General features: G+C 35.1%; 1 protein-coding gene across 1 annotated transcript in view; it reads left to right on the forward strand.

Annotated features, from left to right (window-relative positions):
- DNAH14 (dynein axonemal heavy chain 14) overlaps nucleotides 1-14,693 on the forward strand; it is a 526,180-nt gene that overhangs the window by 390,416 nt on the left and 121,071 nt on the right. The window contains exon 55 of the mRNA XM_045397720.2: nucleotides 9,725-9,922. Within this exon, the coding sequence (XP_045253655.2) occupies nucleotides 9,725-9,922 (198 nt within the window). The remainder of the gene's footprint in view (nucleotides 1-9,724; nucleotides 9,923-14,693) is intronic.

Genomic DNA, 14,693 nt, shown 5'->3' on the forward strand with positions numbered 1-14,693 from the left:
CTTCTCCTATATGCATTTTAAGGGAATCTTTAGCTTCTTTTCTGTGTAAAGTTCCCATAGAGTTGTCAGAGCTTAGAACCTGTCCAGTGCTGGCAAGGAAGCTTGAAAATTTTATGTTAGTTTAAGTTCCCCTAGAAGAAAACCCTGAGGCAAGTATTCAATGTTAACTTGAGACATGGTCCCAGAAATCAGGTAGAGGAGTGAGAAAGTGAGACACAAAAGAGACGGCAATCAATACAGTATACATTATCGGCCAGTTATTGTTAGCAACTGGAAGTTAATTACATAAGGGAATCTCTAGGAAATGCTGTAGGAAATGTGCCTCAGAAAGGTGAGAGGGCTGAAGTATTTGGCATATCTATGCAGCAATTTCAGTCAGTCATTATTGAGGGTTGCTAAGGGACAGTGATAGTTACTGCAGGGGCAAACATAGAGATGCAGATACTGGTTGATCAACTTTTCATTTGTTTATTGGTCATTCGGGTCTTCAGTGAATCGTCCATTCATGTGCTTTGCCCATTTTTCTATTAGGTTATCTTTTTCTTATTGATCTGTAGGAGTAATATATTCAGATACTAATATTTTCTTCATTATATGTGTGGCAAATATAATTTTCCAGATTATGGTTCATCTTTTTACCTTATGGTATCATTCAATAAATAGTTATTTTTAATGTAAAAAAAGAAGAGAACTAAAAATATATATAATAAAAAAGCCAAGAAAACGATGATAGAGCTCTGGAAAATATTTAACACAAAAGAATGGAGAAACAAAGGGAAAAAGTACATGAGACATATGGAAAATAACAGTGTGGCAGACAAGCCCCACACTGATCATAACATAAATATAAATGCATTAAAAACTCCAATAAAAATACAGAGATTATAAAACTAGATTTTTTTAAAGAACAAAATCCAACTATATGCTATCAACAAAAGTCACACTTTAGATTCAAAGATCCAAAATGGCTGAAAATGAAAGGATGGAGAAAAATAATCCATGCAAACAATTACCACAAGAAAGTTGGAGTGGGTATACTAATATCTGACAAAGTAGACTTTCAGGAAAAAATTAAGTGTTCTGAGACCAAAAAAGAAAAAAAAGACATGCTATAATGATGAAAGGATCATAAGAGTTGTAAACATATACACACCTAAAAACTTAGTGCCAAATACCTGGAACCAAACCTGACAGAATTTAGGGGAGAAATAATCGATTTAACAATAATAGTTGGATACTTCAATACCTTCACTCTTAATAATTGATAGAGAAACTAGGCATAAAATCAGCAAGGATACAAAGACTTCAACAGTGTTGTAAAACAACTTGAACTAATCGACATGATAGAAGACTTCATCCAACAACAGCAAAATACATATTCTTTTGAAGCAAACATATAACATTCTTGAGGAGAGACCAAATGCCAAGCCATAAAACAAGCCTCAGTAAATTTCAGAGGATTGAAATCATACGAAGTATGTTCTTTGACCACAGTAGAACTAAATTAGAAAGTTTCCAACAAAAGGAAAGTTGGGATATTAACAACTATGTGGAACTTTTACAACATACTCCTAAATGGGTGAAAGAAGAAATTGCAGAGAAATTAGAAAATACTTTGAGATACATGAAAACAAACAAAAACATAATATAAAGCTGTTCTTTAAGAGAAATCTATAGCTATAAATACATATATTTAGAAAGAACAACCTCAAATCAATACCCTAACCTTCCACCTTAGGAAAATACCAAAAGGAAAGAAAACCAAACCCAAAGCAAGCAGATGGAAGAAAATAATAAAGATTCGAGAAGAAAGTAGAGAATATAAAACCAGTAGGAAATATCAATAAAACCAAAAGTTGGTTCTTTGAAAAGATCGACAAAATTGACAAGTTTTTTGCTAGACTGACCAAGAAAAAAGGAAGAAAAAACTCAAATTATTAAAATCAGGAATTAAAGAGGGAATATTAAATATATTAAAATCAGGAATTAAAGAGGGAATATCAGTATTACAGAAATAAAAAAAGATTATCAGAGAATACTATGAACAATTGTATGCCAATATATTAGATCACTTGGATAAAATATCTTTCCTAGAAATACATAAATTACTGAAACTGAAGAATTAGAAAATCTAATGGACCAATAGCAAATAAGGAGATTTAATTAGGAATTTTAAAACTTCCCACCAGAAAAGCCCAGAGCCAAATGGATTCACCAGAGATTTCTACCAAACATCTGAGGAAGAATTAACACCATTCCTTCCCAAACTCTTCCAGAAAATAGAAGAGGGAATACTTCCCAATTCATCTATAAGGTCAGTAACATCCTAATACCAAAACTAGACAAAGTCATCATGAGAAAAGTACAGACTAATATCCCCTATGAATATAGTGGAAAAAAATCTGAACAAAATCTTAACAAACAAAAACCAGCAACATATAACAAGTAGTATGCCATAAGCAAGTGAGATTTATTGCAGGAATGCATATTTGGTTTCATATTTTCTAAAAATCATTAATGCAATATACCTATTAATAGAATTAAAAGTAAAAACCACACAATAATCTCAGGAGATGCAGAAAAGCACAACAAAATCCAACACCATTTTTTTACTCTCAGCCAAAAGGAAAAGAAGGACGCTTCATCAACCCAATAAAGAGCTTCTATGAAAAACTTACAGCTAGCCTTATGCTTAACAGTGAAAGACGAAATGCTTTTCCCCTAAGATCGAGAGCAAAGAAAGAATGTTTTGCCTTAAAAACTGGAAGCATTCCCTTTGAAAACTGACACAAGACGGTGATGCCCTCTCTCACCACTCATATTCAACATAGTGTTGGAAGTTCCGGCTAGGGCAATCAGGCAAGAGAAAGAAATCAAGGGTATTCAGTTAGGAAAAGAAGAAGGCAATTTGTCCCTGTTTGCAGATGACATGATTGTATACTTAGAAAACCCCATCGTCTCAGCCCAAAATCTCCTTAAGCTGATAAGCAACTTCAACAAAGTCTCAGGATACAAAATCAATGTGCAAAAATCACAAGCATTCCTATACACCAATAACAGACAAACAGAGAGCCAAGTCATGACTGAACTCCCATTCACAATTGCTTCAAAGAGAATAAAATACCTAGGAATCCAACTTACAAGGGATGTGAAGGACCTCTTCAAGGAGAACTACAAACCACTGCGCAGTGAAATAAAAGAGGACACAAACAAATGGAAGAACATTCCATGCTCGTGGATAGGAAGAATCAATATTGTGAAAATGGCCATACTACCCAAAGTAATTTATAGATTCAATGCCATCTCCATTAAGCTACTAATGACTTTCTTCACAGAATTGGAAAAAACTGCTTTAAAGTTCATATGGAACCAAAAAAGAGCCCGCATTGCCAAGGCAATCCTAAGCCAAAAGAACAAAGCTGGAGGCATCATGCTACCTGACTTCAAACTATACTACAAGCCTATAGTAACCAAAACAGCATGATACTGGTACCAAAACAGAGATATAGACCAATGGAACAGAATAGAGCCCTCAGAAATAATACCACACATCTACAGCCATCTGATCTTTGACAAACCTGAAAAAAACAAGAAATGGGGAAAGGATTCCCTATTTAATAAATGGTGCTGGGAAAATTGACTAGCCATAAGTAGAAAGCTAAAACTAGATCCTTTCCTTACTCTTTATATGAAAATTAATTCAAGATGGATTAGAGACTTAAATGTTAGACCTAAAACCATAAAAATCCTAGAAGAAAACCTAGGTAATACCATTCAGGACATAGGCATGGGCAAGGACTTCATGTCTAAAACACCATGAGCAATGGCCACAAAAGCCAAAATTGACAAATGGAATCTAATTAAACTAACGAGCTTCTGCACAGAAATGAAACTACCATCAGAGTGAGCAGGCAACCTACAGAATGGGAGAAAATTTTTGCAATCTACTCATCTGACAAAGAGCTAATATCCAGAACCTACAAAGAACTCAAACGAATTTACAAGAAAAAAACAAACAACCCCATCAAAAAGTGGGCAAAGAATATGAGCAGTCATTTCTCAAAAGAAGACATTTATGCAGCCAACAGGCACATGAAAAAAATGCTCATCACCACTGGCCATCAGAGAAATGCAAATCAAAACCACAATGAGATACCATCTCACACCATTTAGAATGGCAATCATTAAAAAGTCAGGAAACAACAGGTGCTGGAGAGGATGTGGAGAAATAGGAACACTTTTACACTGTTGGTGGGACTGTAAACTAGTTCAACCATTGTGGAAAACAGTGTGGTGATTCCTCAAGGATCTAGAACTAGAAATACCATTTGACCCAGCCATCCCATTACTGGGTATATACCCAAAGGATTATAAATCATGCTGCTATGAAGACACATGTGCACATATGTTTATTGCAGCACTATTCACAATAGCAAAGACTTGGAATCAACCCAAATGACCATCAGTGACAGAATGGATTAAGAAAATGTGGCACATACACACCATGGAATACTATGCAGCCATAAAAAAGGATGAGTTCGTGTCCTTTGTAGGGACATGGATGCAGCTGGAAACCATCATTCTCAGCAAACTGTCGCAAGAACAGAAAACCAAACACTGCATGTTCTCACTCATAGGTGGGAACTGAACAATGAGATCACTTGGACACAGGAAGAGGAACATCACACACCGGGTCCTATTGTGAGGAGGGGGGCGGGGGGAGGGATAGCATTAGGAGATATACCTAATGTAAATGACGAGTTAATGGGTGCAGCACACCAACACAGCACATGTATACATATGTAACAAACCTGCACATTGTGCACATGTACCCTAGAACTTAAAGTATAAAAAAAGAAAAAACAAAAAAAACCTCACTGTTAAAAAAAGAAAAAAAAATGTTTTGCCTTACAATTTCTATTCAACACTATACTATAGGTCTAGCTAGTGCAATTAAATAAGAAAAAGTGGGGAAGGGGCATCCAGATTGGAAAAAACAAAGGGAGCAAACCCATCCTTATTCACATTCCACATGATCCTGTTTGTGGAAAATCCTAAGGACATACAACCCAATTAAAAATAAACAGGCCAGGTGCAGTGGCTCACACCTGTAATCCCAGAAGTTTTGGAGCCCTAGGTGGGTGGATCACTTGAGGCCAGGAGTTTGAGACCAGCCTGGCCAACAGGGTAAGACTCCATCTCTACAAAAATACAAAAATTAGCTGGGCATGGTGGTGCACCTGTTATCTCAGCTACTCAGGAGGGTGACACAGGAGAATCGCTTGAACCCAGGAGGCAGAGGTTACAGTGAGCCAAGATCGTGCCACTGCACTCCAGCCTGGGTGATAGAGCGAGACTCTGTCTCAAAAAATAAAAATAAAAATAAACAGATGCTGGCCCAATGTTGTGGCTCATGCTTATAATCCCAGCACTTTGGAAGGGCAATACAGGAGTATTGCTTGAGGTTAGGAGTTCAAGACCAGCCTGGGCCAAATAATGAGACCCCTTCTTACAAAAAAAAATAAATAAAAATAAAAAGTTAGCCAGATATGGTGGCATGTACCTGTAGTCCCAGCTACTCAGGAGGCTGGGGCAGGGGGATACTTAAGCCCAGGAGTTCAAGGCTTCTGTAAGCTGTGATCACACCACTGCACTCTAGCCTGGGTGACAAAGTGAGACCCTATCTCAAAAAAATAAATTAAGTAAATAAATGAAGAAACAGATACCTTGTTATGGCTGAATGGCATTTTATTGTACATGTATACCACATTTTGTCTATCCATTCTTCTGTTGATGGACATTTGGCTTATTAGCTCTTGTGAATAGTGCTGCAAAAAGTGGCAACATGGGAGCGCCTGAAAGGCCTCATGTTAAGCAAAATAAGTTAGGCAAAGAAAGAGAACTACTGCATGTTCTCACTCGTGTGAAAACTGAGAAAAAAAATTTCAAACTCGTAGAAGTAGAGAGTAGAATTATGGGTATTAGAGGCCAGGAAGGGGACAAGAGGGGAGAATGGGAGAGTTTAGTTAATTAATACAAAATTATTACTACATAGGAGGAATGAGTTCCGGTGTTTTGCAGCAGTGTAGGCTGAATATGGTTTACTATAATTTATTGAATGTTTTCAAAATGCTAGAGGAGAGGATTTTGAATATTCACAACACAAAGGACAATGTTTGAGGTGATGAATGTATTTTCTCCAATTTGATCATTATACATTATATGTTCATACGGAACTATCACTCTGTATCCCATAAATATGTACAATTATCACATGTCAACTAAAAAATAAAAGGAAAAAATAAATACCTTACAAAAGCATATGAAAAGGTGCTCAATATCAATTGTCATTAGGGGAAACAATAATGAGATACCACAACATCCCTATTAAAATGACCAAAATCCAAAGAACTGATAATAGCGATTACTGACAAGAATACAGAGCAATAGGAACTCTCATTCATTGCTGATGGGAAATGAAAATAGCACAGCTACTTTGGAAGACAGTTTAGCAGTTTCCTACAAAGCTAAACATAGTCTTCCCATTTGAGCCAGTAACCATGCTCCTACCTAACTGATTTGAAAACTTACGCCCACATAAAAACCTGCACAGGAATGATTATAGCAACTTTATTCATAATCACCAAAAACTGGAAGCAACCAAGATTCCTTCAATAAAGCAAATGAATAAACACACTGTAGTAGTACATTGATACAATGGAATACTATTCAGAGATAAAAAGAAATGAGCTCTCAAGCCACAAAAAGACATGAGTGAATTTCAAAGGTATATTGCTAAGTGAAAGAAGTCAGTCTGGAAAGGCAACATATTATAGATTCCAATTATATGACATTCTGGAAAAGGCGAAACTATGGAAATGGTAAAAATATTTGTTGCCTAAGGGTTTAGTGGAAAGAAAGGAAAGTGAAACACAAGATTTTTTAGGATGGTAAAAGTTCTGTATACTATAATGGTGAACACATGACACTATATATTTGTCAAAGCCCATAGAACTTGACAACACAAAGAATGAGCCTTATATACAAATTTAGAAAAAAATCACTTTGGAATTCTGGTAATCCCAGGATGGCATTCAGAATGTGAAAGAACAATCAAACCCTGTTGCAAGTGTGTGACACAAACTCACCGAAGAGAATTAGGGGAAAAGGAGCCAATATAAAAAGTGGTTTGGGGGTAAAGTTAACCATTCTAATACCACAATATACATATACTGGAATTGAATAATGAAGTAAATGGATGGCAGATGTTGGAAACCAGTTTTCTCACTATTGGAGGGCAGAGCTAAACAAGGGAAAGAGGCTAGAATGAACATGTAGTAACAGAGTTGGAGACATAAGTTGAACTTATGTTTAGCTTAATATAGGTGATTGGATATAGAAATTTTATAGGAATGTGTGTCTATAAGGATTAATATACAAATATTTGTTTATTTGCTGTGTCAGCTGGGAGGGCTTACGGGCAGTGATCTCCAGTAGCAATGAGTACACCTAGCTCCCAGATCTTGGTTTCTAATACCATTCTCCAATAAAGGGAACCAGGACTCCTTGGGAAAATTGTTGATTATAGGACTGGGACAGGAAATAAACAATATGAGCCTGGAGAATCCTGCAGTGCTACAAGTGAAGTGCTACAATAATCATGGGGTTATGTCAGAGGGACACGAGAGCCGACTAAAAGAGTTCACAGTACCCAAAGCTGGAGCAAGAAAACAAAGAAATAAAGTGGTATTAAATTAAAATCCAAATTGTATAATAAATATCCATGGGCCCATACTTATATAAATAAATGACTAAATAAATAAGTAAATAAGGGAGCATAGACAAATCTGCCATTCAGAAGAAATCCACGTAATGTACGTAGGTAGTCTACCCTCAAGAAACTGGAGCATAACTCCTCACTCATTCACTAAGGACTGCATATATTGACTTTCTCCCAAGGAGTACAGTACGGAAAGGGGGAGAAAATAGTAACTTCACAGTGGAGAAACCTGACAAACACCGTCTTATCTAGGTGATCAAGTTCACCATCAAGATAAATCACAGTGAGTATAATCATGAGAAAAACGCAGGAAAATCCCAGTTGAGTGACATTCCATAAAATACCTGATCAGAACTCCTTGAAACTCTTTATGGCCATCAAAAATAAGGAAAGTGTGAAAAACTGTCACAGCCAAGAGTAGCTTAAGGAGATTTGGCTACTAAATGCAATATAGTATCCTGGAGGAAATTCCGAAGGAGGAAAAAAAAAAAAAACATTAGGTTAAAAACTAAGGAGATCTGAAAAAAGTATGGACTTCAGTTAATAACAACATATCAATATTGGTTCATTAATGGTAGCAAATGTAATATACTAATGTTAGATGCTAATAGGGGAAATTGGATGTGGGATATATGACAGTTCCCCATACTATCTTGGCAATTTTTCTGTAAGTCTAAAACTCTTCTAAAATAAGTTTATTTTTTAAAATAGACACAAGATTTGAATAGGTGTTTCACCAAAGACGACACATGAATGGTTAATCAGCCCATAAAAAGATGTTCAGCTTCATTAGTCATTAGGGAAATACAAATTAAAACCACAATAACACTAAACACCCACTTGACTGTCTATAATCAAAAAGATAGCTAATAACAAGCATTGACAAGACTGTGTATAAACTGAACTTTCATACACGGCTTGTGGGAATGTAAAACAGTACAACTACTTTGGAAAATGGTTTGGCTATTTCTTATAAAGTTTAACATAGATTTTACCATATAGTTGAGCAATTCCATTTCTCTATCTCTACACAAGGGAAAATAAAACCAGTGTCCACTCAAAGACTTGTATGGAAATGTTCATAGCAGCATTATTCATAATCAAGAAGCAGAAACAATCCAAATGTTCATCAATGGATAAATAAAATGTGATATGTTCATACAATAGAATACCATTCAGCAATAAAAAGGAACAAACTACTGATACACATACAACACGAAGGAACTTATTCTGCTAAGTAAAATAAATCGAATACATTAAACTTCATGGTATATAATTTCACTTATATGAAATGCCAAAAATAGGCAAATCAATAGAGATGAAAACATATTAGTGATTGGGCCTGAGAGTTGGATGGGGATTGACTGCCAGTGGGCTTGAAAGATCTTTTTGGGTTGAAGGAAATTTTTCCAAAATTGAATTGTGACAAGGGTTGCATAAGTCTGTAAATGTACTACAAAACATTGAATTATACACTTAAAACTGGTATAATCTGTAAATTACACCTAAATAAAGCTGTTTTAAAAACAATACTTTGCCATTATTCCCCAAAAGCATTTATTAAGTACCTATTGCTCAAAATAAAAAGGAAAAGATCTATCTAGTTACTTATAAATGAAGAATCAAATATTGACAGTGATATAAAGATGGTTTATAAGCCTGTCTGTGCTATTTTTCAAGATCATATTCTCTTTCCAGTGAAATTTTCTCGTATATTCAAGAGGCTATGGAAAGATGAAAATATTGAATGTGGATGAGTGCATTATAAAAATTTTGATAAAATATTTAAATTACATTTAATATGCCTTCCAAAAGGTTATAAATAAAAATATTCTGGGGTATTTTTACGGTCAAAATTTCTAGCACAAATAATAAACAGAAAACTATACATTGAAAGGTTCCCAGAAAATATATGTCATATGTTGGATTTCTTTTCTCCCAAAGATTGGAATAGATGGATGTGGGAAAAAAACATGTGCAACCTTGGCCTGTTATCTGACAGATAACAAACTATACCGAGTGCCTATATCTCACAAATGTGCCTACATCGAATTCAAAGAAGTTTTTAAAAAGGTGTTTATTCACGCAGGATTAAAAGGGAAACCCACTGTTCTGATGGTTCCCAATTTAAACATAGAGCAAGTAAGTACTTTTTGTCTTTGTTATTTGCTGAAGTTTGATATCTTCGTGGCTACCCCCTCCCCAGAAATTTAATATTTGAAAAGAAAACAAGAAAATATTTATCAATGGTTCTATTAGCCTACAATATCAGTTTGCTTGCAGTATTCTCTGTTCTTATCCAGTTATTATTTATTTGTAATGATGCCACAGGTAGTTATGAATTAACATTTCAATAAAGGTATTTTCTATGTCATTATCTTGTTCATTTTAATTGACAGATTGGAAGTAATTTATCTATGTAGCTGAAGTCATCTGTCTTATATCAGAACTAGCTTTAAGATCTGTATTTTAAAAACCCTTTCATCTATATCCAGTATCTGTAATCTACAGTTAGGTATGTAATCTACAATCTGCTCTTACAGCATCCAAGCTTCTGTTTCTCTCCATTACTCTTTTTCTGCTCTAATTTCACTGTCAGATATAGGACTTTCCTTACAGAATATGTTATTTTTGGCATGTATATATATATTTCCTCCAAGTCTGTGGCTCGTCTGTTTATTTTCTTTTCAAATTAAATTCAATTAAATGTTTTAAATTGGCATGATAATTGTACATGTGTTTATGGGGTATAGTGATGTTTCAATACATGTAAGAGCAGATTACCATAATTAGCATATTCATCTCAAACGTTTATCATTTTTGTGTTAGGAGCATTCAATATCCTCCTTCTAGCCCTTTGACACTATATAATATATTATCGTTATGTATAGTCATCCTACAATGCTGTAGGATAGTAGAACTTATTCCTCCTCTCTAGCTGTAATTTTGTATCCCTTAAAAAAAATCCCTCACTATCCTTCTCTCCCTTTCCCCTGCCTTTCTCAGCCTCTAGTATCTTCTGTTCCACTTTTCACTCCCATGAGATCCACTTGTTTTTAACTTTTATATATGAGTGAGAGGATGTGGTGTTTAACTTTCTGTTCCTGGCTTACTACACTTAACATAATCATGTTGCCAAAGTGACAGGATTTCATTCTCTTTTATGGCTGAATCATATTCTATGAATTTTATGTACCATCTTTTCTTTAGTCATTCATTAATTGGTGGACACTTAGGTAGATTCTGTATCTTGGCTATTGTGAAAAGAGCTGTTATAAACATGAAGGTACAGATGTTTCCTTGATACACTGATTTCCTTTTCTTTGGATAAATGCCCAGAAGTGGGATTGCTGGATCTTATGATCATTTTATTTGTATCATCATCATCATCATCATCATCATTTTTGTTTTGTTTTGTTTTGTTTTGAGACAGGGTCTTCCTCTGTCACCCAGGCTGGAGTGCAGTGGTGCGATCATGGTTCACTGAAGCCCCAACCTCCAAGGCTCAAGTGATCCTCTCACCTTAGCCTCCCAAGTAGCTGAGACTACAAGACTGCACCACCACACCCAGCTATTTTTTTTTATTGAGGTGGGGTCTCACTGTGTTGCCCAGACTCGTGTGTAGTTTTTTGAGGACCCTCCATGCTATTTGCGATAATGGCTGTACTAGATTACATTCCCACCAACAGTGTATAAGAGTTCCCTTTCTCCACATCTTTACCATCATTTGCTATTTTTTGTCTATTTGATGATAGCCATCCTGACTGGGGAGAGATGATAACTCATTGTGGTTCTGATTTGCATTTCCCTAACAATTAGTGATATTGAGCATTTATTCATTTTTTTAGCCATTTGTATGTCTTCTTTTGAGAAATATCTGTTCATATCATTTGCCCATTTTTTAATCATGTTTTGTTTTTTGTTCTTTATTTTTTGTTTTTGCTGTTAAGTTTGAGTTCTGGATATGAATCCTCTATTGGATGAATCATTTGCAAATATTTTCTCCTATTCTGTAGTTTGTCTTTTCATTCTATTGTTTCCTTTGCTATACAGAAGGAAATTTACCATCCTTTTGAGTATGATATAATTCCATTTGTTTATTTTTGCTTTTGTTGCCTGCGCTTTTGAGGTCTTATTTATAAATTCTTTTCCAAGACCAATGTCCTGAAGCATTTCCCTTGTTTTCTTCCAGTAGTTTTAGTTTCAGGTCTTACATTTAGCTGTTTAATTAATTTTGAGTTGATTCTTGTATAGGGTGAGAGGTGGGGGTCTACTTTCATTCTTCTGTATATGGATATTCAACTTTCCCAGCACCATTTATTGAAGACTGACTTTTTTCCATTGTATGTTCTCAGTGCATTTGTCAAAAATGAGTTGGCCATTGATACATGAATTAATTTCTGGGTTCTCTATTCTATTCCATTGGTCTATGTGTCTGTTTTTGTTCCCATACCATGCTGTTTTGGTTACTATAGCTTTATAATGTGTTTTGAAGTCTGGTAGTGTGATGCCTCCAACTTTGTTCTTTTTGCTCAGAAAGACCTTTGGATCCTTTGGTTCTTTTTGCTCAGAAAGAATAGCTTTGGATTTCTGAGATATTTTGTGGTTCCATTTGAATTTTAGGAATTTTTCCTATTTCTGTGAAGAATTGGCATTTTTTCAGAGATTGCAACAAATCTGTAGATTGCTTTGGGTAGTATGGTCATCTTAACAATATTAGTTTTTTTGATTCATGAACATGGGGTGTCTTTCCATTTGTTTGTACTCTTTTCAGTTTCTTCTATCAGTGTTTTGCAGCTTTCCTTGTAGAGTTCTTTCATCTCCTTGGTTCAAATTTATTTCCAGGTATTTGATTTTATTTATTGTAACTATTCTAAATGGGATTGCCTTTTTAATTTCTTTTTCACCTAGTTTGCTGTTTGTATATAGAAACATTACTGATTTTTGTATCCTGCAACTTTGCTGAATTCATTTATCAGTTCTAAGAGATTTTTGTCAACCCCATAAAAAAGTGGGCAAAGGACATGAACAGACACTTTTCAAAAGAAGACATTTGGCCAGGTGCAGTGTTTAACCCCTATAATCCCAGCACTTTGGGAAGCCAAGGCAGGAGGATCTCTTGAGCCCGGGAGTTCCAGATCAGCCTGGGCAACATAGTGAGACCTTGTCTCTATTTTTAAGAAAAGATATAGACTAGCTGAATGGATGAAAAACAAGACCCAACTATATGCTGCCTACAAGAAATTCAACACACTTGTAAAGACAGACATAGAGTGACAGTGAAGGGATAGAAAAAGATATTCCATGCAAACAGAAACCAAACACAAGCAGGAGTAGCTATATTTCTATCAGATAAAACAGATTTCTAGTCAAACTGTAAAAAGAGACAAAGAACGTTATATAATAATAAAGTAATCAATTCAGCAAGAGAATATAACTATTGTAAATATATATGCACCCAACACTGGAGCACCCAGATATATAAATCAAATATTATATCTAAAGGAAGAGATGGACCCCAATACAATAATAGTTGGGGATTTCAACACCCCACTCTCAGCATTAAATAGTTCATCTAGACAGAAAATCAGCAAGCATCAGATTTAAACTGCACCATAGACCAAGTGGACCTAACAGACACTTAACGAACATTTCACTCAACAGCCACAGAATACACATTCTTTTCATTAGCACATGGAACATTCTGCACGACTGATTATATGTTAGAACACAAACAAGTCTCAACAAATTTTTTAAAATCAAAATCATATCAAGTATCTTATCTGAATACAATAGAATATGACTAGAAATCAATAACAAGAGCAACATTCAAAACTGTAACATTCATGGACATTAGACAGTATGCTCCTGAATAACAAATGGATGAAGGAAGAAATTAAGAATGAAATTTAAGAATTCCTCAAAACAAATGATAATGGAAACACAACATAACAAAACCTAGGGGTCCAGGAAAAGCAGTATTAAGAGGCAAGTTTATAATAATAAATGCCTACATAAAAAAAGAAAGATTTCAAATAAATAACCCAACAATGCATCTCAGGGAACTAGAAAAAGCAAGAACAAATGAACCCAAAATTAGTAGAGGGAAATATATAATAAAAATCACAGCAAAAATAATTGAAATTGATAATAAAAAACAATACCAAAGATCAACACAACCAAAAGTTTTTTTTGTAAAGAAAAACAAAACCAAACAACTGTTAGTTAGACAAACTAACAACAGAAAATATCCAAATAAATAAAAACAGAAGTGAGAAAGAATACATTACAATGGATACCATAGAAATACACAGGATTATTAGAGACTATTATGAATAGCTACACATCAATAAATTAAAAAACCTAGAGGGAATGAATAAATTCATATATAATCTATCAAGATTGAGCCAAGAAGAAATAGAAAACCTGAGCAGACTTATAATAAGTAACAAGATTGATCAGTAATAAAAGCTCTCCCAAAAACAAACAAACAAACAACAACAAAAATTCCACTACTGGATGGCCTCACTGCTAAATTCTACCAACTATTTTTTTTTAAGATGGAGTCAGGCTGGAGTGCAGTGGTGCCATCTCAGCTCATGGCAACCTCTGACTCCTGAGTTCAAGCAATTCTCCTGCCTCAGTATCCTAAGTAGCTGGGATTACAGGCACCTGCTACCACACCTGGCTAATTTTTTTTGTACTTTTAGTAGAGATTGGGTTTCACTATGTTGGCCAGGCTGGTCTTGAACTTTTGACCTCAGGTAATCTGCCTGCCTTGGCCTCCCAAAGTGCTGGGATTACAGGCATGAGCCACTGCTCCCAGTCTCTACCAAACTATTAAAGACAAATTAACATTAATTATTCTCAAGCTATTCCAGAATATTAAGGAGGAAATTATTCCTTACTCATT

The sequence above is a fragment of the Macaca fascicularis genome, chromosome 1, assembly GCF_037993035.2.
Source record: "Macaca fascicularis isolate 582-1 chromosome 1, T2T-MFA8v1.1".
Taxonomy (NCBI): Eukaryota; Metazoa; Chordata; class Mammalia; order Primates; family Cercopithecidae; genus Macaca; species Macaca fascicularis.